The 26653-nt window shown below is 37.6% G+C and overlaps 1 protein-coding gene across 1 annotated transcript in view; it reads right to left on the minus strand.

The window, feature by feature from the left end:
- Positions 1–2737: 2737 nt before the first annotated feature.
- SIM1 (SIM bHLH transcription factor 1) overlaps positions 2738–26653 on the minus strand; it is a 51855-nt gene continuing 27939 nt past the window's right edge. Inside the window, exons 10-12 of the mRNA XM_002196637.5 lie at positions 19754–19919; positions 11986–12391; positions 2738–9310 (exon numbers count right to left, since the gene is read on the minus strand). Of these exons, the coding sequence (XP_002196673.1) occupies positions 8580–9310; positions 11986–12391; positions 19754–19919 (1303 nt within the window). The 3' untranslated portion in view covers positions 2738–8579. The remainder of the gene's footprint in view (positions 9311–11985; positions 12392–19753; positions 19920–26653) is intronic.

Genomic DNA, 26653 nt, shown 5'->3' on the forward strand with positions numbered 1-26653 from the left:
AGTTTTCATCTTTACTTTCTATTTGCAGGCCAGAAGTGACGACATTTTGCAATGCATCTAAAGTAGCTTGCATATTTGGTATGCTGAAGGCATCTGTCATCTTTTATCTGTAGATTTTCTGAAAAGTTCATCACCTCCATTCCCTCGACCAGTAGCTTTCTTGTAGCAGAACTAATGCCTGAGAGAAAAAGATTGCAGGTTCTTGGAATGACATTGACACCAGCTGCATAAAGGAGGAAAAGGGAAAAGGGAAAGAAAGTAATGGAAACTTTTGCCAGATAGCCATTTTCCTCATCATAAGCAACACGCAATTTTCAGGATCAAGAGAAGAAGTTAAAGCTGAACAAGCTAGATCACAGGCCAGGGCTTGGGGCAGACAGGAGGAAAGGGAAATAGAACAGATAATTCCTGTGAAAGACAAAATCACGATGACAGACTGTGGGAGAAAGGCAATGGCAGACTGCAGCAAAGAGAGGTGTCTGCAAGGAAATCTTGGTAATGGTGAGGCCGAGTTCTCTCTGTGTATCCACAGCCTTGCACCTGGCCTGGGGACCACGGTGCAGAATGCTGCATGCATGCATAAACCATGTAGCCCATCAGGTTTGTGGTGTGATGGATAGCCCTTTTCTACTCACACAGGCACGCAGCAGGCTATGTGTGACCTTCTGACAGTCAGAGGAGCTGTATCAAATGAAATTGCTGATGCTGAAGCCTCTGATGGCCACCATATGTGGATAGAGGAAGTTCCTGGTGGTATTGCACACTTTTATTACAGTGGCCACGACAGCAGATTTCCTCAGTGCAGAACAATTTGCCAATGAGCATGGAAATTGAGAGTGAATAGACACCAGTGGGCAATAACTACCTTCAGGCAGCAGAAAAGAGTCTAAGGAGCAGGCATGGAAGTGACAGGACTTGAAGTACTTGAGATGAGGATGCCACTCAGATTTGTTGCAGTGCTTTACATGGAGGACTACTCTTGTCCCATGGAGGACAACATGGTCTCATGACTGCCTGTGGATCTTAGTGTGGGCTTCAAAGAGAGAGAGAGGTAGGCCAAAAAAGGGCATTTCTGAAACCCCTCACCTATGAAGAGAGACAGAGAGGGAGAGAGAGGAAAGGAGAAGGAGCAGGAGAAGGAAAGGAAAGAGGAAAGGAAAGAGGAAAGGAAAGAGGAAAGGAAAGAGGAAAGGAAAGAGGAAAGGAAAGAGGAAAGGAAAGAGGAAAGGAAAGAGGAAAGGAAAGAGGAAAGGAAAGAGGAAAGGAAAGAGGAAAGGAAAGAGGAAAGGAAAGAGGAAAGGAAAGAGGAAAGGAAAGAGGAAAGGAAAGAGGAAAGGAAAGAGGAAAGGAAAGAGGAAAGGAAAGAGGAAAGGAAAGAGGAAAGGAAAGAGGAAAGGAAAGAGGAAAGGAAAGAGGAAAGGAAAGAGGAAAGGAAAGGAAAGGAAAGGAAAGGAAAGGAAAGGAAAGGAAAGGAAAGGAAAGGAAAGGAAAGGAAAGGAAAGGAAAGGAAAGGAAAGGAAAGGAAAGGAAAGGAAAGGAAAGGAAAGGAAAGGAAAGGAAAGGAAAGGAAAGGAAAGGAAAGGAAAGGAAAGGAAAGGAAAGGCACTCAGCATGTTTTGCACTGCTAAACAGCATCATTTGGTGAAAAGATAAATGTCATTTCAAACCTGCATGAGAATCAGGACCAAAATTCAGGCCAAGGAGAAGGGAAGTGCCTAAGTTAGCCCATAGGAAATGCCAACATCATGAATGCAGTTTAAAATTCTAACTCAATGCTGCAGGGTATTCCCCAGGCCCCAAGAGTGTCTCTAAGAACCAAGCGCCTACATCCATGCAGGAGGAAAGGCTGGTGACAAAGCTATATCTCCATTTTAGGCATTTAATCTACCTGAGACTCAAAACTGACTCTTCTGTGCATGATACCCATGATGCTTATGTATTTGCTTTGCCTTGTGAGTGGGAAATATGTGGACAACCCCCTTCTCTCCAGAGAAAGTTGCTCTCTCACCTGACCATAGCACCAGTGTCACTCTCTGAGACCATCTGTCTTGCATTTGTTCCCTGCAGGGAAGAGACTCAGTGACAGTGTCTGAGAGGACAGGGTTTGATGGCTCAGAAGCTGGCCTAGAAAGTAAGAGCTGTGATTTAGAACTCAGGCCCAGAAGGACCTAAACCCCAGACCAGGCAAGGGTTACAGCAGCTCAGATGCTACACATTGGCTCCTGTTACTCTCTGTTGATTGAGATATCCAAGCACAAACCCTCAGGTCATAGCCAGCTCTCAGGCCTGAGTGCAGTTTAACAGAACTTCTCACCTATTCCTGTGTCAGAGAACTGCTCTCTGACTACAGTTTTAAGTACTTAATGGGCATCATACTTTGAGTCAGCAATCTGATTCAGCTGAGGCACCGGGGTGCCTCAGGATGGCTTCAAGAAATACGGCAGGTGATTCACAAACTAGGTCATTTATCATAATTAAGTTCTTCCTTAAAGAATAGTATTTGAGCAGATTGAGGCATCTTGAATGAGATAGCAGTATCTTATCAGTGTCTCTTCATAGCTGATAAACTCCATTCAAGGTTCAGGGAACGTTTAGGATTCACAGGAACCAAAATAAATTACTTTACCCTGCCCCCTCCCGATGCTAAGAAATACTCTTATTAATTAAAATAGATTCCTGAAAATGTATCCGATATAGGAAAATCCTTAGTTTAAAAATCTAGAAAAACAGACAAAAATTGCATATTGGTAGCTATATTTTAAACAAACAAAAAAAAATCTTCACATAATAAATACATCTTATGCACATTAACTTCAAATTTACTTCAGAAAGCTATTTACAATATAAATAATTATAAATGGGAACACTTTGCAAGATATTGTTGACATAACTAAATTATATTTTCTACATTACATTCCAAAGGAATACTACAGATGTTATGCTACAACGTCACTAGACCCTTTACATTGCAAAGCATGGTATTTGAAACACTGGCAATCTGTGTCTTTTTGTCCTTAAATGTAACCACTGGTTTAAAGCAAACACGAAATTCTTCATCATGTCTCAAGTGCTTTCTTTTTGTTAGATTAGTATATTCTATGCATTGAAATATTTACCTTGGGAAAAAGTTGCAGTGCCCTAAACATACTTTTTCTAATAGACATTATTTCCTTAGAATGTAAAGGTGCCAAAATTTTGTATTGTGTGAAAAAGATTGTTTCTTGCACTTTGAAACTTCCCATTGTATCAACAGCTGAAAAGGAAAACAACAAATGCAGTCTAAATTGCAATAAATAAAAATGCTTTAAATGACATTTGGAATCCTAGAACAATAGGAAGGATTGAGAAATTTGTGTGAGAGGAGAGTTAAATAGAGAATACAACCAGAAAAAAAGCTTTTATCATCTTATATTTGATCTTTCGTTTCAAATACATCTTTATAGGTGGAGTTATAAATTAACTCTTTTCAAAGAGGGATATATTCCTAACAACTTAGAGCCAGATTTATCTACAGAACTCTTGTATACATAAGCTAAATGCTGCAGTGACGTTTAAACTCACAGCATTTTTTTTTCATTAATACATGTCCTAAGGAAATGTGAAATGGAATCACACTAGTGCTCTCACTGTTCTGAACAGAGGACTGTTTTGTTTTTCTGGTCTTCAAAATAACAGTTGAATCCTCAGCTATACCTCTAGAAGAATTTCAAAACACCAAACAGAAGGGTTACAGAATTCTGGGGCTGGGTTTTATTTGCTTTTTTGTTGTTGCTGATTTTGGAGTTGGTTTGGAGTTTTTATTGGTTTGGGTGGTTTTTTGGTTTGGTTTTTGTTTTTTTCTTTTTTTGCTTCTCAGTGCACACAGCTGAAATGTTTAACCATCAATACTAACTGCAAATAAAATTATTTATGTTCCACACTGTGGAGCTATCTGGAGTTAAGCCAGTATACCTACAGGAAAGCATGTCCATCCACCATTGTTCCTAATAACAAAGCCTGTATTGCCTTTAGGCTCTTAGGTGCTTTAAGTAAACTTGCAACTCAAGGAAAGAGCAGGGCCTGAATCCATTTGCTGCCAGACATTACCTATGGCCACCTTAAAATAGAGACAGCTAGGTCTAATCCTGGAATTGTGTGCTATAATCCCCATTACATACAGGTTTGTATGCAGAAGGTCTGAAACCAATGCGTATGCCACAGTTTTGTTCCATGACTGAAAGGCTATCTGACCTTTGGAACAGCCAGGCTGATTTTCTGGGGTGGCTGTGCCTTTTCCAGAAATTATATGCCACCTTTTTTTTTCCAATTCACTCAGAATGCTCACATAAATGAACATATGGTAGTTAACATACTTAGGGACATCAATGAATAAATGCTGTATGTGTAGAGACAAAAATGAGATTCAGATAACAGTGATTAAAGGACTTTAAAAGAACAGAATTTCGCTGCGTAACCCACGGCAGTATTGCAGGCAGATCAACAAAAGCCAATTTTAAAGCTTAAGAAATACTTTTGGGGCTCTTCAGCTGGGAGAGATGCACTCGTTTTTTCAGAACATAAATAACCTTTTTTATAGAAGCACAGCCATAAGAGTTATTATCTTCTGTAGTTCCACACTCACATCTTGAGATTTCAGGAAAAAAGAATTACAAAACAACCCTCAAACCTATTATCAGAAGTCAGCTTTCCTTCCCTTGCACATGCTAAGTAGTACCTTACTCCACAAATATTCCCATATGAATAAATGGGACAAATTGCTGAGTAAGGTTATTCTTTCAATTTAAGAATTGCTTTGCAAATTTGTCCAGAACCACAAACTCTATGCCCATGGGGTGAGATTTCATATAAAGACTAGAGGATTTTTTATTTCTTTAAACAAAAGAGATGCAATAAGATTGTAATGCACTAAAATCCCATAATGCACCATCCACTGACATCAATAAGAAAAGGTTTGAAAGAACTGTGGTCACTGTATTTGCAGTAGTTGCAAAATATCAATTTTGTGTTAATAACAAACCAGTATAATATTAGAGAAATGATGCAATACAGCGATTTATATTGTTTCTATTCCAAAACACAGCATACATACCTTATTTAAAATTATAACCTTTAGCTAATGCAATACGTTTGAAATTTATTTCGTTCAAATGCTTTGCATTTTTCAACTTTGCAAGATATTTCTTCCCATCTGATTTGGAAAAGGGAGAAACATAAAAAAAGAGATGATATCCTTGAAGGATACTAAATTAAAATTTGAATTACATAAATATGTAATTGAAAAAATAAGCTTTATGCCATATTGAAAAGCACATGTAATATGAGCTGCAGTGATATTATATGCTATAATTAAGATTGCAGATTTGCTTTCAAGTAGCATGAAGCATGCAGAGTGTATGTTTGCAAAACTCAATGCTTTCTGTCAATTAAGAAGAAATTCCTGGCTATCTAAAGAAGCAGTTTAGCAAACAAGCTGACAAAAGACATTAATCTCCAGCATACTGAAGTGCTAAGGACTGCCAGTTGCTGGAATCCCGTGAGGGGAGAGAGCTTCAGCCTTTGCTTGTAGCACAACACGGCTGCATGTAGAGATATCTCTACTGATTTATTCCATTCATTACAGTGCATTTTTTGCCTTTGTAGTGGACTAGAACCATTGAAAATAGGAATAAATAGCTAGTCTTGGGATCACTGTAAATAAGGATGGGAGACTTTTATTGCATAGCACACAGGCCTTTTTTCCTAGGTGAAGTCATGTAGCATCTTATGCTGTGCCTGTTCCTATAAGTCTTCTATTTTTAAAAAGTGCCTGTCAGAATGCAAATGCAACAGTCACCAAAGCATGGTTTCCTGGCTACTTGTGGCCATTAGACCACAGCTGGGGAACTGCAGCTGGTCTGCAGAATTCTGTTGCCTTCTAACTAAAAGCTTGATAGCAAAAGTGTTTTGTGATCCCAAGAAATTTGAGTGATGAGAAAACCCCATTCATTCAAACAGTTTAGGAGACCCTTTTGTAATTCAAAGTAATATTGACACTTAGGTGTGGTTTTATATGTACTTGTAGGGATAGTATGATACCTTGTACCTCTATTCTAATTTGCTTTGCAAATTGTATTTTAATACTGTAAAATGAGACTCCAAGTACAAGTTTATTATATTGTTCATAGGAACAAGTGAAATAAATATGTATCCAGAACTAAATTTATCAAAAATACTTTCTTATTCCTATGCTTTAGGAATATATACAATTGTTGGGCTGAAAGAAGTCCATTTTGGTCCATTTCTTCCTGTCAGTTAACTGTTGTCAGCATTTTTCTTCCCCTTGATTATTTGCCTTGTTGTTATCTTAAAATAAACAAACAAAAAGTCTCTATCTACTTCTCTTTTTGACCTTCATTATCCATTTGGCAACGAGTCAAATAAACTTGCCAAATCATTTTGTTCTCATTTTGCCTTGGCTATTATTCAGTGCCCTGTCTCTCATTTCTGCCACTAGTTCAAATAGTTTTAGACCATTATTTATCTCTCCTCTGTGCAGTTTGGTGCACATCAGTGACATTACCCCTTACTCCTTTCCCTTACAAAGATGACAGACCCAGTTTATTTAAAGTTTTTATTAGATCTTTCAGTCTCTTTATCTTTTGCTGAGCTCTGCTCCACCTTTTTTGTTATGGGGTTTAGATAATAAAGACCAGACTCTGTTGTTCTCCCTTGTGTTCAACATGCATTTCACCAGGAGCGATCACACTGCAGTCAACAAAGGTTGCTTATGGAGTAAGGTACTACTCAATTCAAGATTCACAATCTGCTTTGGAGTGATCAGGACTATACATAGTATTACAAGTTTAGAGAGGTAATTTCCTCTGCTTTCAAGTACATCTCTACTTACGTGGTTTATAATGTTATTATTTAGCTTTTGCTTCTGATTAGTTTTATTTGGAAACAGTATTTTTAACCCACCCATATCATGCTGGTTTATATTTAGTCCCATTGATGACTCAGTCCCATATGTTGAGTTTCTGAATGTTACAAATTAAGCTAGTCCTAGAGCTAATCTCATTTTAGTAACCACCTCAGGTCCCCTTTCCTCCGCATTGGTGTAAGAGGGAGCAGTGGTCCCTCCTGTTGCAGTCAACTTTGGGACCATATAAATGCCATACAAAAAAAGACAGGTCTAGCAATTGTGACTACAAATGCCCTATTTTACATTTTTAGCATATGTTTGCATTTATTCTTTACCAATCAGTCTCTTTGTTCATGAGGCTATTCAAAATTTTTTTTACGTTCCTCTGCCTCTTTTGATGTCTTGTATAACTCCAGGACAGGGCCTGATAATACCAGCATTCTTAATAAAATTTAATTCCTTAGAACACTGATTTTTTGCTATTTTTTTATGTACATATGGCTGATTTTGATATCCATAATATTTTCTGATATTCATTAAATCATCTGCTGCAATCAAGAAGAGAATTCATATTTCTTTATCAAGGTCATGCCTGTTACTTCACTGTGTTTCAGACAGAGTAGTTATGATACTCTATAGTCTCTTAATTTACTCCAAAACTTTATCAGAAGTTAGATAAACTGACAAAGAGTTGTTACCTGTTCTTGACTCATGTATTTTTACATTTATGTAACTGCATTTGTATTTTACAGTAATATTTCTATGATTCCATTGAGTTCCTTCTGTGTTTAATTCTTAATTATTCAACCACTTTTCCTTATTTTTTAATTATTACTAAATGGCATACATAGCTACAGGGTTAAGTGTTTTTCTTGGACCACTCCCAGTCTATTCTCCCTTTTTCTTCAGGCAATTTTCTTCCATTTCACTCCACTACTCACCATGGGCAACCTTTCAAAAACATGAGAAACATCTCCCATCCCTACAGCAAGACAAGCAAGTCCTTTGTGTTTCTCAAAACTACAGTGAGAACGCCCCTCTCTTTTTAATACAGTAGAAGTAAATATTTGACCATACTAATCATAAGGATTCTTTTCAAATCAAGCATACGTAAATAGCTATGTTTGTGAGTACACAAGGACATAATTTGAGTTCTCTCTTCTTTCTCTCTTTTTTGATTTTATATTGGTCAGCCACAGATGCTTTATACCATACAGCAGCATAACATACTTGCCTTTGGGGAGTAAACAAATCACCAGAAGTACACATTTGTTATGTATTTTGAAAGAACACATCCCAGCTTCCTGTGTAAAAAGAGTTCTGGTATCTATGCAGTTCAGAAAATCTGCCCTTAGCAGTGTTTCCAAAATCACCTCTTACACCGTGTGGATAAACTGCTCTGCCACAAGTACTCCCTGCCTGAACCTCTTCTATCCTTCTCAGCATGCACGGCACCAACTTTGAGTTAACACCATTTACTCTAACCTTGCATGCCAGTGCATATTTTTTTTTAAGTAATGTGTTTTACCTAACTTATCCCCCCAAACCATAGGTTCTTCTTTCTAGTGCACGGTGGTATGGGAAATGCTGGTAAGGACAAGGGCATGAAAACATATATCTTCCAATTAGATCTCAAAGGTTATTTTTTAAAGCGCGAAAGTTTTTAGAAAAAAAAGTGTCAGCTTCCATTAGTTATTATAACAGATGTTCCCTTGTGTCCTTGTGCTGGATCTTGCTGCATCCTTAAGTGAGAAGTCACATCAAAGTGGGATCCATTACAGCCTAGTGAATAGTTTCTAATTGTTTCAGTGTCATATAGATGCTCCAGGGCATATCCGGTCAGTGTGTAAGCATGCTTATCAAAGTACTGCCTGTGGGAGCTGTAATAATTTGGAGAGGCTGCTGGGTGGTCTCCTTGGGTTTGATGAGGGGACATGTCTGAATGCAGGTAGTCTTTAGCAAGTACCAAACTAGATTTGGATATTCGATCAGAACTGGGGCTGCTTATCCTAGACAGTGTTGTGGGGCTGTTGTCATAGTCATTTTCATGCGGGCTCATAATCTTTCCATCTCGCTGCTGGATGTGTTCACAAGGAGGAGTGTTGGCAACTGTTGGAACGCGGCAGATGTCCGCTGCCAACTGCTGCTGAGGGTAGCTTGCAAAACAGAGAGTGTGCTTCTTCCCTGTGCCATTAATGGAGACCAGTGGGTCAGGAGTGGTTTTCCGCAGCTGTAGCCTGTTTTCTTCTTCTTTAATCATTTGCTGGGTGGCTCTTATTAGAGTTTCAATTTTGCTGGGCTCATGCGGACTGTTCTGATACTGCTCAGTACGGTATCGGTCCCCTGACTCACTGGCAGAGCCAGGATCAGGTGAGCTAACAACACTGTCCTCATCCCAGTGTCCTCTTCCTAGGAAAGAGAGAAAGGAGACAAGCATGAGGTTTAAGTGTTCTTGAAGAACATTAATATGAACCTAATTTCACACACAGAAATTTAAGTCAGAGGTGGGTCATAAAAGTCAGACCAAAAAAAAACACTTGCTTTGCAGTGACAAGCTCTAGTTTCCAGTGACTCCACTTGAAACAAGTAACACAGCTGAAAATATACAAAGAGATCTAAGCACCTCAACACAGGAATCTGGTACCACGTGATACACTCTTGGGTAGCCAAGTACCTGCATAAGTCCTGCAGGTATCGAAGCAACTCGAAAGCAGCTCTGCCTTTTGGAGCAGCTAGAGGCCAGGCAGGGTACCCTAGGGCATGTCAAAGTGCCTTCAATGCCAGTATTCATGCCCCTGGCCCCTTATGAGTGAATTAGGGCCACTGTAAAAATAAAAGTCTCAGGGAATTACAAATGTACAACATTCCAGTCTTTCCAAGAGCTAAAACAGAGAAAGCATTGAGAAACAGCTTGTGGTTACGTAGAGCCTTTATGCTCTAAGGATACACAACAATAAATAACCATAAGTGGTGAGGGAACTCTTCTTCAAAAGCTCAAGAACCCATAGCTGTTAGATGGGGATGCTGTAAAAATGTGATGTCGTATCCCCATGCATAAATATTTGCTTTTGAAATGGGAAAATATCATGACATTCTTACCACTCTTTAAAAAATAAGGCCCATATACATATCAGAGAAGGTGTTCAGCTTGCAAGTAGCTGAAAGGACAGAACCATACCTGTCAGTCCTCACCAGGAAGAAAGTGAGTGGCCCCAAAACTTGAATGGTCAACATTATGATAAAGGCCTTCATTTGCTGAGATACATTCCTGCAGGAGGGCCTGTGTGAGACTTGCATATGTTACTTATCAATGCCTCTGCCTTGGCACACACAAAGTCCTCTTTGGGAATGAAGCACTTTGGGTTGACTGACAGTACTCCTCAAAGCAAACCCATTTTCAGACTAGCACATGAAGCTTCCCCTCTTTTGTGTTGGGTCAGGGCATACAGATCCACTTGGGTTGCAGACCAATACCACTGCATTGTAGAGTTCACTAGAAAAATCAGTGATGGCCTTTTGCAATAAAAATATCCTGCCACTGATGGGAAAGTACTGCACACAGACATGAATTTACCCTTCACATCCTCTTAAGATCTGGACCCAGAATGCCAGGGCTAGTCAGGCTTTTCCACCAAAGCTACATGCAGACTGAAGACCTACTGAAAAATGTTACACTTGATATAAAAAAAAACAAAACTGGCAAACCTGCAGTACCTAAAATTACAGCAAAGCCAAAAAAGACATCAAAACCAAATTATATTATTCATTTGGGTTAATTATTCTTGATAGAGGTATGGAATTAATATCTAACACTTTTCCATTAGTATGTTCCATTTCATCAGTATGATATTTCTATGCTCAGCAAAAATTATCATGCATAAAATTTGCCAGCAAATTATCATACTCTGCTAGATTCTCTTCTTTTGAGAAGAAAAAGCTAGAAAAAACACAAACAGAGCAGAAGTACAGAACAGACACAAGGAAGGAGGCATGTTCTCAAAGGAAATGTGGAGAACAGTCCTCATCTGCAAAATTTTTTGTTCCTTTCATTTTCTGTTTTTCTCTGGTTGTATTTCCTGGAACTTGCTATTTAATAATTTTTTCTAATCTCAACATAATTTTCCTCAGATTTGAGCAAAATAGAACAGCACTTTTTGTTTACAAAGCCTTGTTCTGCAGATCAATAGAAAAGTACTAATGTAATCTGCTTTTATGAATTCTTTAGAAGCAACATTTATTTTGATAGACTCTTTTGTAGAAAAGCTTTTTTTTTTATGTTGCACCCAACCCTAAAACCTTGAATTCTGACTTTAGGGTCAGTTACTGTCTTCCAAGACTAAGCCCATAATTTTAAAAGCAAGGACCTTTGGACATTTCCAAATGCAGTATAAGGCTTTCACTGTGTTTTTTTATTAGCTTCAGCCTCTGAAAATGTGCTAATGCACTGAGTTTGCAACCTGACAGAAATGACACAAAATTTCAGGTTTGGCGCTGAAAGGATGGAGGGATCCAAATTGGCTAAAAATTATCGCTGAGGATAAATGTCTGAAAACAAAAACAACTGTCAATTTCAATAGCCAAATTTAAATAAACATCAAATCATACAGAATCTAGTAATAACCAGTAGGGAAAAAAGTCACTCGGAGAACAATTTGTCCAACAGCTTTCAAGATTTTTTAATATATTGGATTTTTTTAATAACTTGGATTTAGCCATAATTTTTTGCTAAATATATTCCATCTGAAGTGTCTTGATCCTAAGTCTAATAACAACCACTTTTCTATCAAGTGGATTATTTTGTTTATATTTTTAAGATCATGCTTAAAATCTCCCCAGTCACGTTTCCACTTTAATTTCACAATGAAAATACAGCAAAATTATATTTTGCTTCATATAAACTAGACTATAAAACTCAACTCAGCTTGAATTTTAAGTATTGCTCATCTCCGCAGATGCGATCCCTGAGACAAGAACATACACCAAAAGCACCTCATTTTCCATCTTTCACATAAAGAGTTGTATGTTTCTGTCATATTGCTTTAGCTGGGATGGTGTCACTTCTGCAAATCCTTGTTATGTCTTACCATGAATCCTGTGCACTGACGTTATGTGGGGCATACTGTTCTCATACGCTTCTCTGCTCTCAGGGGACGACTTAGTCAGAGGCAACGCTGAACGAGAGCCCCACCAGCTCTCCCTTCCCGGCTGCGGCGTGCCAAGGAAATAGCGGCCAGCTTCGCATCTGCCTCCTTCACAGGCCTGAGTGTGGAAATGCCTGTCATCAGCCAGCCTGGAGTGGTCGAGTGCAAAACCGTAGCAGAGCGCACTGCGGTCTGAGTACTGTCTGTAGGCACAGGAGACATCGTGGTGCTGGGAGCTCGCTCTGTCTGCAGGCTCCAGGAGCTGTGGAGAAGCCGTATCAGTCAGGGGGCTCCCACCCCACTGGCTCTCATGGTCAGACTCAGATCTCTCTGTGTGAAATCCAGAATACTGCAAAACAGGAGAAGCAGAATTACCACACCTGGGTGAAATCTGCGAGTAACTGCACTGGGAAGGCAGAGTGTGTATGTGACAGTGTGTTTTTTGTGAGTGTGTCTGCACCTTCTGATTGGGCTCCTGGTCCTTTCCTGTACAACACTCTGTAATGAGCTCACAGATGACAGGACAGACCTCATGAAAATCTAAAACATCCCATGTCAGCCCTTAACAGCCATCTCCTTTATGATGTGTAATATTAGGCTCAGAAACATCAATGTTGCGATTCAATATATTTTTAGTATGTCCAGGTTTTTCTTGTTGCTTTGAAAGCTGTGCTTATGCTCAGCCAAGGTGCTCCAATGCACTTCAGCAAACACTTCCAAAAGGGACTGAAATAACACTGCTTCTGGAGCATTCTCACATGTCAAATTGAAACCGAATGTATTTGAAGGATTTATTTCTAAGAGTTTACTCTCTTTTCCTCATATTTTGTTTGTTGATATTTTTTTCTTTCTTGGAGTTGCATCTTTGAACTTCTTTCCTCTTATTAAGAGGGAAAAGTTGGCACTACCATAATTTCTGAAAGGTAAAGCTCTAAAGTGATGGCAGATAGGTAGAAAGCTAAACATCCAAGCTCTATTGTAATATGGGAACCAGGAAAATCCAGAAACTATTTGCCAGTAAAGGTGACTGCTAACCAAAGGAGGTAGAGTGAGCATTTTTCACCCTCACTAAAGCAGGGCCCCTCCCTACACAGAAAAGCAAATAGAAAGTTGTTGGAAAATTAGTCCGGACAGAAACATGAGCATTTGTTTGGAGAGAAATAAGGGTTAAGTTAAATGTCACAGATTTCTAGATATTCATAATGAATGTTTCCAGCTTTTGGATACCTTTTGGGAAAGGAAAAGAATGTTTATTAAACCTCCTGGGATTTAGCTATCTCATTTTTAAATCTTTTTATTTATTGGAACTGTCAAACTTCACTGAACATTTTTAAATCAATTTCACCCATGATTATAGGCTGGGATGAGACCAAAGCTGTACATGCTCACCTCTTCAGCACTGCACACTCATGTCACAAATCAACATATTACAACATGAAACTTTGGACTTCTCCCATTCCATCACTCTCCTTCCATATGCCCACTCTGCCTTTTCTTTTAATAGGCCTAACATAAGGTTACCTTCCTTTTCATTACATTAAGTTGCTATGAAACTCCTCATTATCAGCCAGGATCAAGGTTTTATGCACTTACCAATCGAAAGTACTTACCAGATGTTTGACTTAGAGAAACCTAAACCATGTGTGCAACATCAGTAGAGTTTTTGGCATTTAATTGGGCATTGCTTCAGTATTCCAGTATATATTTGTGAATACTGTTTAGGTTGTGAACATGATAGATTATTTAAAGGAAACAAAGAAAGGGTCATGGCTTTGAGGAAGTCAATTATATTTTGTTATTAGTTGTCAGAAGAATGCCCATAGGCAACAAGCCTACCAGTAGGCATGGAGAAAGTGAGAAAGTTAGTGCCACAATACTCATCACAAAGGTTTAAAGATGAAAGGAAAAACATGAATTTTCATGAAGGTTACATAGTTGCAGAGCCACAAAAGGGCTCTTTTAAATGCCAGTAACTCAACATACACTAACTAGAAACTTTATTCAGTCACCACAGTGTAATTGTCATCAAATGGAGCATCTGTCCCTTCTATTACCCTTTCAGATCTAACATCTACAAACTGCTTAATCACAAAGGCAGTTTCATAAATAACAGCTGAATTATTGTAAGCTTTTTTACAAAACAAAAATTACTGTAAGCTTGTTTACAAAAAATGTGATAAAATTAAGTTTCTAATAAAAAACTTAGAAATTATTAACAAGAGTAACAGATAGTAAATTTTATCTAGAGTGAAACATCAAAAAAGAAATCTACATTTTAATTCTGCTTTTCATTTTAGAACTGTTTTTAATGCTCTTTTTGAGTTTGACTTGTATAAACCAGATTTTTTTTAATTTTAAAAGTTAAGCAGAAATATTATACAGTATAAGCCTAAATGCAAATATAGAAAAGTCAAGAGTTCATTTATTTTCTTATTAAATAAAAAACTCCTAGTATGTATTTATTTCATGAGGAGGACAAGGAAAATTAATTTCCAATAATATTATAATGAAATTTCTTTTTGGACTATTTATGATGATAATAAATGCAAGACTTAAAATTCTTAATTTCCTGTCCTATCTCTACTAATTATTCATCTCTTAGTTGTCTTTTTCATAGGCCACTTCAGTGTCCAACATAGCTTCTCTTGAAGGGAATATCTTCATTTAACTGAAAAGTTGTGCAAGTTCTGCTTTTATCTTGAACCTAATAGCAAAAGGCCTCTGTGCACTTTTCTTAAAGAGAGGGAAATTATCTCAGGGTTTATGTCTAGTATCTCAGAAATGCACTGTGTGATGTCATATAACCAAGTATCAAGACTAACTATACTTGACCCATCTTCTTTGTAGTTGATGTGAATGAAAATTATTTGAGATCTGATCCGTGGCAGGTCCTAGGCCATGGACAGAATTAAATTAACACAGTAAATTGCTTGCGCCCCACATTTTCTGCCAAGGGTTGATATGACTACTTACTCCTAAGGTGCAACATAAGCAGACACAGGGCAAAAATATGTCTAATTTCCTTTAAAGCCAGCCATATCTCTATTTGGCATCCTCAGGCTGCCTCCACTGCTGCAGTCCAACCACTGCCTCTTCTGGGAATATGATGTTGACAGGTGGAGACTTCAAATATGGGCATGTGTGGCATGTTGATGGGGGGAGAAATGAAAGGGTGATCAAAGATATTGCTTTACTGAAATGGGAGTGGAAACATTATCTCTCAAGTCAGAATTAGGCTCCCATATGTCAAGTGATGAAAGACCATAAAAATTGAATCAGATTTAATGAAAATTATGGCAAATTAAAATCAGTTGTTTTTGGTTTTTTTTCAATCCCAGACATGTCTCAGCAGAAACATTTTATTTTCTGCTAATTTCTGCTCTCTGACTTCTATCAGGAGTCAGAAGGCAAAACTAATTTATTATTATTATTTTGGGTTTTTGACAAAATTTAATCAGTACATAGTGATAAAGAACTTCAAACTGGCAACATCTGAATTCCTTTCAGATAATTTTTCAATTGTCATCTGGCATAAAAAATAACAAAACATAAATTAAATGGTCCTCCAGCTGGTCCCTAGAAAGAGAATTGTCACCTCTGAAAATTAGAAATGTTTTCCAGAGTGGTAATCCACTGTACAATCAGAGTGAGAGCACACCAGCAGGATTAGCACTGACAAAGAAAATGTCTGTGGGCCATCACTGATGCATTTTCATTCAAAGAAAAACTTCAGGAGGGCTCAAGAGACAAGGAAATAAGAAGGTATAAATTCCATGTCTAAGGAAATTTACATTATGAGAATCCATAGAAGTGTATTAGGCCAGTAGACAATTTAATTTTCTTGTGTGATTTTTCTTTTTACTGCCCTTCCATTCCTACAGGTGTCCCGCTGGCCTGAGGACTTGTCCTGTTATACGCAGAAACATCAGCCTGCTCTACATGCCACCCCAGATGTTCAAACAACAGATATTATAGATATGTAATTTTCTGGCAGCCTACTCAGGTTTTTATAATTATAAACACTAAATATATGATGAGACCCTCACAGAGCCCTCTTTTCCATGAAAAACTTTCACTACATCAACATTAACAGCTTTTCTCTTGATTTGTGTCTGAACCATGAGGAAAAAAAACATCACAGATGCAGGCTGCATTGTACTAAGAACATATGCATGATTTAAATCACTTTTATCTTACATTTTACTAATGAAATCCTGAAATGAAAAATATGCTCTTTTCGCATTCACTATTATAGGCACAACAGATGGTGAAAGGCTTAGATTAAAGTAATACAGCATGTCCATTAAAATAACCCCCACTGCTGGTGACTCTTCACCAGACCAGGAGTTATGTTTACTATAAAAAGAGGGGTTTGCTTTGCTTTTGAACACACTAAAAGTTGCCAAAGCTTTAGGCTACAGGAAGAAATTAAAACAAAACAAAAGCCAGGCTGGCTAGAATTCTACCTGATTCTGTTATTTTTACTCCATTCGGTGATATGCCCAAATAGAGATGGATTGCAGAATTAATCCAAATTATCCATCTAAAGGAGATATAAAATTAATATATTCTGAAATCTGATGCATTAATATATACACCTATATACCTACTTATTAATATATACCAATACCTCCATCCAACAGCTCTTGGGCACATCCTTACTTGTATGTATGCTTTCATGAGATACATATATATGTATATATATCTGTATATATACCCATATACATATCTGTATATATACCCATATATATATATATATATATATATATATATAAATCTTTATCCAAGAACTAAGATGAGATATGAAGCAATAAACATTTATCCAGATATCACCATGAAACATTTCCACTGCAGGCAGACAACAAGCAAGTTAAACATTTTTTATACAATCATCATTAATGGAACATTAAACTCCAAAGCAGTTCAGATGATCATAATTAAAATGTTTTTCCGGTCTTACATCTACTGCCTGCATATGGAATAAATGAGGTCCTGGGCTAGTTTTTGGGAGCACAAAGGTGCAGAGCTAGATTTTGTGAGGCCCTCACAATGATGATGATGATGATGTTGTGGTGTTGTGATGTTGTGGGGGAAGACTACAAGCGCCTTTTCACCAACTCATTATTTCCTTTTTCTGCAAATATCCATCAAACCTTCATCTGCCTTTTTGGGTTTTTTCCCACCATCTCTTTCAGCTCTGCACCTTTTTGGTAGGACAGGACTAGAAAAGCACTCTTTAGACTCTGAGAAAATTCTGCAGCTGTGCCACGAATTTTGGGTTGCTCTCCTCTCTGCTTGCCCTTCCCCCTGCCTGAGGCTGGTTTCACAGAACTCACTAGCCCACTGTACTAACAGCACACAGCATTAATCAGATGCCTCCAGCTCAATGAGCTCAGTTTCACTTAAGACTCTGCAAGAGCCACATTATGCTATGTTTGCTTTTGCATAAGAATTGAGGAAAAAAACATCAACACTGTCTTAGATGACCAAGATACCCACTTTTTGCCCTAGTAGTAAAGATTCAGCTGAAATTCATTAGTATAATTTTCATACTGCTCACATCTCATGTACACAGGGACACACAGCTGGCAAGGTGAAGGAATCTCAGTCAGTACACAATAAAGCATATGATTTCTTTTTCTCTTCAAGAGAGAAGCAAAGTAAATGGTAAGGGAACAATAGAAAAGGAAAGGAAAAAATAGGAAAGAAATGATGTAATTTAAAATCTCGTGGGTTTCCTTGACCTTAAGAAGTACTTTGCCTGCTGCCATTTTTTACTAGTAAACTTCCTGCTTCCTTTCCTCACCACAGCTCAGGCTCCTGTGTAAGCCAAAACCCATGACCTCGCTCTTCAGCTGTGACTTTTAAGTCACACTCTAATTCTCCTCTACTGATTGGCAAATTACATGGGCAGGAGACTGAGGGACATAGGCTGTACCACCTGCTGCATGTTCTTCACAACAGCTTCTCTTAGTCTTTCAACAGTTTATTCAGTGGTGGAGAAGGATGAGAGGGAGGCAAAGCCAAGCTGCCAGCATTACTTGTGGTGATGGGCTGCAATGAATGGTATGACCATTTTTCAAGACACCGGCAACTAACATGGCAGCTTCTTTTTGAATGATGAAATATGTGACTTTAATATCAGGCAGCTGGTAATGAGGATGCAAAATGGAGTGGAGACTAAGCACCCTGGGCCTTCAGACAACAATCTCTGATAAACCAAAAGTCACAATGCTGCACTGCTCATTCAGTATCTTTTTCTGGTGACAGAAAGAATAAGAAGGTCATACTTTAAGAAATCAGATAGATGTGGAAGGATAACAAGCCTTCAGCTGGGATTGTCCTGCTAGCAAATGAATACTTTGGAAAGGACTGTATAAGGCAAGATGAAATGTAATTACAATATATGAAATATAGTAATAAAAATTGAATTTAGAATTATTTGTATGTCTTCCCCAATTCTTTTAAACAGTTTGATTACAATTGTTTGATGAAGTGCATTCAAGAAGAAGGCTTTTTAAACAACCCACAGAAACATTTATGAACAAGTGAGCTATAATAATCTCTGACAAATGTTAGATTCTTAAAATTAGAAACTCATATCTAGGTGCTCAGTAAAATAATTCCTGTTCCAAAAGCAGATGTCATTTAACTGAAATTCTTATCCTTGGTACTTTTGAGAGGAAAAAGAAAGAAAACAAGGAAGAGATGTAGATATTTGGGATCACATGGCACACTCTTAGAGGTCCATATACATTGTGCCTGCAGAGAAACTGTAGTTATTAAGGTCATTATAAATTAAATCTTGAGGCTCTTTAAATATTCTACTAAATATTGAGCACTTTAAAAATACATAGCTCTTCAGTGTTACCTCTTGAATGCATATGTTTATATCCACTTTGTTTATATATCCATTTATATCCTCTTGTGTAGAGACATAAGAGCAGTAGGAGTTATATCATTAGTAAAGATCACAGTTATTTTAACAAACATGTTTTTGAGCTAAAAGTTTGATACTGTAAGGATACAAGCGCTGTGACATTGCCTGCAGAAATCACTTGCATAAATGTATTGTGTAAATTTCAGCTCACAGATCAAATCGAGTCTGGTCCATTCTCCAAGCTGGGACATGTTCCTTACAATTTAGGCTTGAAAATGAAATCTGGGAAATTAAAATCTAATGATGGAAGTGACCATCTCCTACTGTTCTCTTTCTTTCAAAGCTTTACACGCAGAAAAGTACACATTTTCTTGTTCCAGCTCACCAAGTTGGCTGACTTCTTCCCCTCATCAAAACTCACTCCTCTTGACTACAATTTCAGTATTAACTGCTATCAAATATCTGTCAGCTTTCTAGATTTTTTGGAATTAGTAAAGACCAAGTAAGAAAAAGAAAGATTTCTCAAATGGCAAAACTCACAGTCTTCTCAAACCAAGTATTTCAAAACCAACATTTTCACTTGTCCTTGGGTCCCCTTCTCATTAACTCTGAGCCTTGTGCTGCTATTGTTGTTGATAATGATTTATTATGCACACTGAAACACAAATGTTTCCAGCTTTTCAGAAGCAGTTTAAAGAAACATATTCCTGTCTCAATCTTTTACTCCCTTTGAGCAAGATGTTCTTTGGCCCATTCTAGTTATTTGGGTAAAGTAGCAGCCAAAATCAAGATATTCAAAAATATTTAATTTAGTTTTTCAAAGACAGCTACCTGTGGGTACGGTGATGTCCTTGATTTTGACTTGGTGCTCGAGAGGCGAGATTTGCTTCCCTTTCTATTATCCGTTATGGTCGGAGCTGAGTTTGCGTATGAGAATGCCGGCTTGGTAGCAGTGACCTGATCCAGGGAGAGCTGTAGTCCTTTATATTCAGTATCCCTATATGAAAGGCAAAAGTGAAAAACAAACTCACTTCATGTTGTAATGGGAAACATTCTTTTCTTCTTACTGGGGGGTGGAAACGAAAGATATTTTTAAGAAAAAAGAATAAAAACCATCCAGGGCACACCAGTATATCCCCCTAATACATTTATGGAGTATAGCTTACTAAGCAATAGCACTATTTTTATACTGAAAATATGATTGGTTTTTGCATCCAGCTGTTATCATCCTGATCTACTTTCTTCTGTAATAAAAAGCAATGGGATGGATATTTCTGAGATTTGTATTACAGTTCTACATTGGTCACACAGCTAAGCAGTAAATAGGATACATTTTCCTCACAACTGTTTTAACCATACAGCTACAAACTTTCCATGTGTGTATTTTGTGTGTGTGCGTGTGTGTTCACATGTGTGTATGTGGGATGCACAAAAAAGCCTAGATGGATGACTAAATAAACTGAACGAAATAATTTTTTAATGGATAACATTTGATCTTTAAGGTTGTATTTTTCATTGCTTAAGAAGTTTCAGGCAATTGTGTAAACTTTTTTTTCTCTTCTATGGGTCTCATGAGTGTTTATTCATCCATTTTTAGTTTCTTGTACCAGTTTACCAGTCAGAGAAAACATCTAAATAGATATAAATCTTGTGATTTAAATAGCCTGTCCTTCACTCACAAAATAATAAGAGGTTTTCTATGGGGAGCTATATATAATGTTAGTTTTTGAAGTTTGGCATTAGTTTCTTCAAACTAATGAATACATGAAAGTAAGGAAAACTGGCATTGTTCACAATGTCTTACTAAGCATAATGAGGGCATATGCATTGGACTGCACTCCTCTGCACACATCTGCATGTCTGCTGATACCCGGGGGAGTAACAAATGAGCTCTCCAGCTTTCATGTAGTCATACGGAACCTATTCTGACAATGATTTATTAAAAGAGAGCAAAGAAAGAGCTTCTTCCTGACCTACCTGGAGAGGAAGGATTCATTTTTTTCCTTTGTGTTACCAGTAGAGAAGTAAGGGATAAGGGAAGAATAATGCTTGTCTTAAGCAGTCAAGGAGGCAACATATTCATTATCCCATACCCCATCTAAACCTAAAGATCAGCACTTCATTAATTATAGTTATAATAAAATGTTTACCTAGCTTTAGCAACAGTGTCTTGGTTTATAAGCACACAAATACTGATGTGTAAGCCACAAAAGTCTAACATTTTTTAGAAAGAAACTGCATCACAGCCTAAGCATATTACAGCTTAGTACACTGAAATGATTTCAGATAAAATCAGGGGTAGAAGAATAAACTTGCTAAGTCACTGAAAAAAGTGAAATAGGATGAACTATTGAGCAGCCACAGATAAACCTGCATAACCAACAGATTATTTCATACAGATTCATCACAGTTCTACAATTTTTCTTTTTTTTTGAGTAAAATAAGAGGTTTATCTTTTTTGGCAATGCAGACAATGTATATGTGTCTGTGTATATAGAACACATGCAAGCAAATCCCTAACATTAGAACTGCACTGACTATGCTGTTTCCAGTCCACATCAAACAAGTTTTTCAAGTATAAATAGTACTTTGTAATGAAAATTAGTTCTTAAGGTAAGTTCTTAAGGTAGTTCTAGTAAAGTAGTTCTTCAAATTTTGGCTTTGATGATAGGTCTCTCCAAGAATACCTGCATTTCAAATATCCTGTCTGCAGTGAAAGTGTCTGAGTATGGGGATTTGCTTTGGTCTCTTTGACAGGTATGGCTCATCCACATATTTTGAAAGCATTAATTTTTCCCATGGTTACCCTCAAAATTGTCATCCAGACACCTTGACTTGACATGCAAAGTGTCTGTCTCCATAACTGATTCCTAGGAAATTATCTCCATCTAATATGAAACACAAAAGATGTCAAACAGTCTTCATACTTAACTACTACAATGTAGGAGATTCTATCAATAGCCCTGAAAAAACTATTGGTCTCATCCTTGATATACACACTGCCCCCAACTATTTGATTGTAAGAAGAGGAAGGGTCCTGTGTTCTCAGTGTCAGATGCAGAAAATATTAGCACCAGAAACTAAAATTAATCAAAACTAATTAGGTATGTTTTCAGAGCCTTAGGGGCATGAGGGGGCTGTATTTTGGTTTTGAGCCTACCAAGCCTTTTACCTCTGGTTTTGTGGGAGAACCCACAGCTCTGTGCTCCTGCCATTAACTTCCCACCTCTGTTTTTTGCCACCCTGTAACCATCTACTGCTGTCTTATGTCAGTGAAAAAGTTTTAAAACACTGGGAGAAATGCTATCTTGGTATTCAGACAACACTGTCATTCCAACACTGCTTGTCTGCTGTTATAAGTGTAAGGCCCAAGCATTCAAAAATACAGAGACTACTCTCTACAATGTTTCTAGGTCATGGGAACCAGAAAAAAGCCCCAACAAAACAGTCAAACTAGACTTACCAGAGCCTTGCATACCATTCTGTGTTACTATTCTATGTCCTTGGTATTGTTATGGTGAGGGCTCACCCTCCCAGAACGCCACACCTTAGAATAAACAACACAAGCTTGTATTTGCAGCCAGTTGCTTAGACAGTAACTTCATCCAAAAAATTATAATAAAAAACTACCTGAAGTTCTTGCTGCCAGATGCAAAGTTTTCCCTTAGAAAAAGAAGACTCCTGTGCTCTCTTTGCAGATGAAATACCAGACTTTTTTCATCACTGAGTCATGATTCAATACCATCTCAACCCTATCCTAGAAGAGCTACCCTTCAGAACAGCCAAGAGAGATACCAGAACACCATCAGCAGCTGCACAAGATAAATACCAGAAGTTTAAAAAGAAAAAGGAAAGAAAACATGGAGGAAGGGTCCAGTGGCCTCAATATCAGTTGCAAAAATGCTCCACTAAGAAATGAAAACATTTCTGAGTACATCCATATGCACTGTGAGACAAAAGACCAGAGAAAGCGGGACTCCTAGTAATATACAAACTACAGATGGAAATTCTGACAGCTTCCTAGAGGAATTTATAAAACTTTCACCAGCATGGAACTATAATCTCCGCCTTCCTATTTTCAGACACCTGGATCCTCTATTACACAGTCACAGCCACACACTAGTACAGTATCTTGTGTTCTATGTATAATTTTAAAAAAGGTAGTGGATAAGAGCCTCTTCCTCCAAAGTCCTCACCTTCAGGATCCCACAGGGATCCATACAATCTACATCTATCTACATGAGACTGCTGAGAGAGAGAGAGTGATATGGCATGTGTTCAATTGCTAACAGTACGTTGCTGACAATCTACTATTTATCTCGTTTTCTGATGCAACTATCATCACTATAAAACATCAGAATAACTACAGGAAATTAGCTCTTAAATGAAGAACAGATGGATCAAACTGAATCCAGACAAGACCAAAGTGATGCTTCTTTGCAAAGGGAAACACATTGAAGACCTCCATCTTTTCATGATGGGAAACAGCCATTCTTTCTACAGTTGGATGGAAATTCTAGGTCCTTTTTGACTCCTCAGAGAACATGAATGCACATGCTTTGGGTAGCACATGGTTCAAAAATTGTATTATTTTTCCTCTATCTTGTTGTTCCTCCCCATATGAGAATCTGGCTGGTATGGTCAATGTATCAGGCACCTACAGACTGGATTACCAGGCTTCACTGTAAGCAAATTCAGAAGACAAACATAAAATCTCCTTGCTACAATATGCTGCTTCCCATTTTCTTCTCAGATCTAACTCCCAGAAGCATTTCCACTCTATGCCATGTCTCTGACTCTTTCAGTGCTCTTTATAAAACTTGAACCTAATTTTGAAAGAATTTATAGGTATACTACATGTACACCATGAAATACCAAGGATGACTGTACCAAATGCATTTCTCTGCAATGAAGCATCTGAAAGCTGAGTACAAAACCTTCTTTACTAAAGACATCTAGCTATAGCAAACTGCGAAGATGGTGAAGGACAAGGGCTGAAGGAGCAGAATTTTGGAAGAGGAAGCCAATCTCTTTGTATATGACTTGGATGCCAAGTGAATCTGCAACACTTTTGCGAAATCTTCTCAAAATTCAGCTTTAGAACACACTTTTTGCCTACTACTATGGCCAAAAAGTACTATATGAAACAAGGCAGCAGTAGTCTAGCTAATCAAAATTTGAGTAAAATATAATGAATCACTAGCAAACAGACACAAAAAAAAAAAAAAAAAAAAAACAAAACAGTAAGGGAGTATCAGAGCACCACAAAACCTGAATTCTCAGGAACCAGGAGAGTTATAAGCAATCTAACCTTTAAAATAAAAATAAAATCTTCAGAAAATAAGAAAAAATGCTAAATTCAAAGAAAATTCTGCAAAACTGTAAGGAAAAGCATCTTTTTACATTAATACTACTACATGCCAGAAAGGAAAAATAAGGTATATGTACAGTGAGAATACACAGATAACTAACAAAGAGGCAGACATTTACTGCCTCTTTATTTAATACCTTCAAAGGACATTAAATTTAGACACCTTCAAGATTAACAGAAATTCAGTTTTCATATATGGAGTTACAACATTGAATGAAAAGGTATCATGGAAGCATCAAGACCTGACAAACACTGGATAACATACATCCACATAATTCCTTACACATACTAATGACTCATGGAATACAAGCTGAGAGTAAAAGCATTATGTGATCTTAATGCAGCAGATTCCTACATCATGGATACAATCATTCACCTGACTGAAGCGAAGCAGAAAATACTGTTCATGACAATGAAAACAAGGTTTAATTACAATTGGTTGCACTATTATTTCTATTGAATACGTGATGTAGGTTCTTAATTTCCTCTAGTTTTACTTTAAAAATCTTTTCATCTCTCTTAATTAAAAATCAGAAAAATTGTATTTGTCAGATGTTCTGCCAGTCTAACAATAGAAACTGTGAGATCAAACTAGAAATGTTAATGTCATTAATGTTCAGTCTATTTTTTCTGAGCTGTTGCAGTTTGGCTAAAATCAGACATGAAGGTGGTAAAAATCAAGCACTTTCTCATGCATGTCTGACCACAATACAGCAATATATCATTCTTCTACTTTTTCACATTGCCTGTGACTTTTAACATTTCCACACTCCAGCTCATGCAATGCTAACAGAGTACCATTCAGCAGATGAGTGAAAAGAGAACAGATTCTGGCTGTTTGTCATCTTCATGGATTCCTAAACCAGCAGATGGTACAACAAAACAGACAATTTCCTCATCTGCTGTGTCCTCAGTTCATGTACAATGTGTCTCAGAAATGTTTACAAAGGCCTCAGTCTGCTCACGCGATTTGTGAGGAGGAGCATATACAATCTCTTTAGCATCTTTCAGAACTGGTCAGAATAAGGTTTCATTTAGGTTGTACAGGAAGCCAAATTTCAGGATAAAGTAAGGAAAAAGCTATTGAACCTCACTGCTTGTTTATGAAACTAAAATGACATTCAGTTGTGAAACCTCAAAGTTATTCCCTGCCTTGGTTTGTTCTGTGAGTAATTGGGATAATGTTAGCAAACCTCCTTTCTAAAAGTTTCTGAGTGAATAGTCCCCTATAGGCCAGACCTACTGCTCACCAAAGTAATTGGAAAAACCCTCCAGAAATCTTTCAAGTGGTTGTTTATTAATAGTACACCTAGTGGCTAAGCCATATGTCTACTTAGAGAAGTATGAGTTCTGTGTATCAGATCCCTTCGTTATGTTCCAGGCACCCATTTATCTCCATAAATAGCACAGAAAACAGTGGCTGTTTACATCTTGTTGAGTCAAAGTTTATAACTTGTCCAGCCATGAGATTCACTTACATGATATCATATTTCTATATTTGCATTTAAAGACAAAGCAATCCAACACAGGAAGTTTAATTACATTATTTGATACATTCAGAAAAACTGAAGCACAAATTTTATGTATGACTAAACACAAATGTCTGAGGATTTCCTCTAGACAACTAGAGGAATTTTTTTTTTTTCTCTGAGAGAAATTTTATACATATTCTGTGATTGGTTTCTCATCTCAGAATGCACTCATCTTACTGCCAGTTGAAGTTAAATAAAACAGCCTGGTCTCTAGACAATCATGATGAGACAGATTTTTCAACAGTTTGAAGGTACAGTTTGTCATTCCAAACTACATGCCTCACCACCTCTGGCTCCAAAAGGGAGACCTGTATTTGCCTTTATTTACTAGACTTCCTAGCCCATTAAATCAATGTCACCACAGTGCATCAACAAGTGCAATTAGGCAGCACATCTTTAGGAATTAGTGTCACATAAATCTAAGTTCACTCATATCCCTGTAGAATGATTTCCATTTTACAGGAAGCCAGACCAACAACAGTGCATCAGACTGCTCTTATACAGGCTAGATTTTCACATCTCAGAATTCTTAATACTTTTATGTGTTAAAAAATATATTTGAATTCAATTTTCATTGAATAGCAGTGATACCCATTAGACACTGATCCAATAGCCAAATGATCTGGATCAATTCTCAACCCTCTCACCAGGCTACTGGCGCCACATTGGGTGAATTACATATCCTGGGACTTCAGCACTTGGAACTTCCTTGAGTTTACCATCAAGGCTGCCAAGGAGACTTCTTGTTTTGATAGAGTCAAATTTAGCCCAGCACTGATTGCTTCTGAGAATCCCTACTGTAACTCGGCTGAATATTAGCTCTGAAGA

Source organism: Taeniopygia guttata, chromosome 3 (genome assembly GCF_048771995.1).
Source record: "Taeniopygia guttata chromosome 3, bTaeGut7.mat, whole genome shotgun sequence".
NCBI classification, from domain to species: domain Eukaryota; kingdom Metazoa; phylum Chordata; class Aves; order Passeriformes; family Estrildidae; genus Taeniopygia; species Taeniopygia guttata.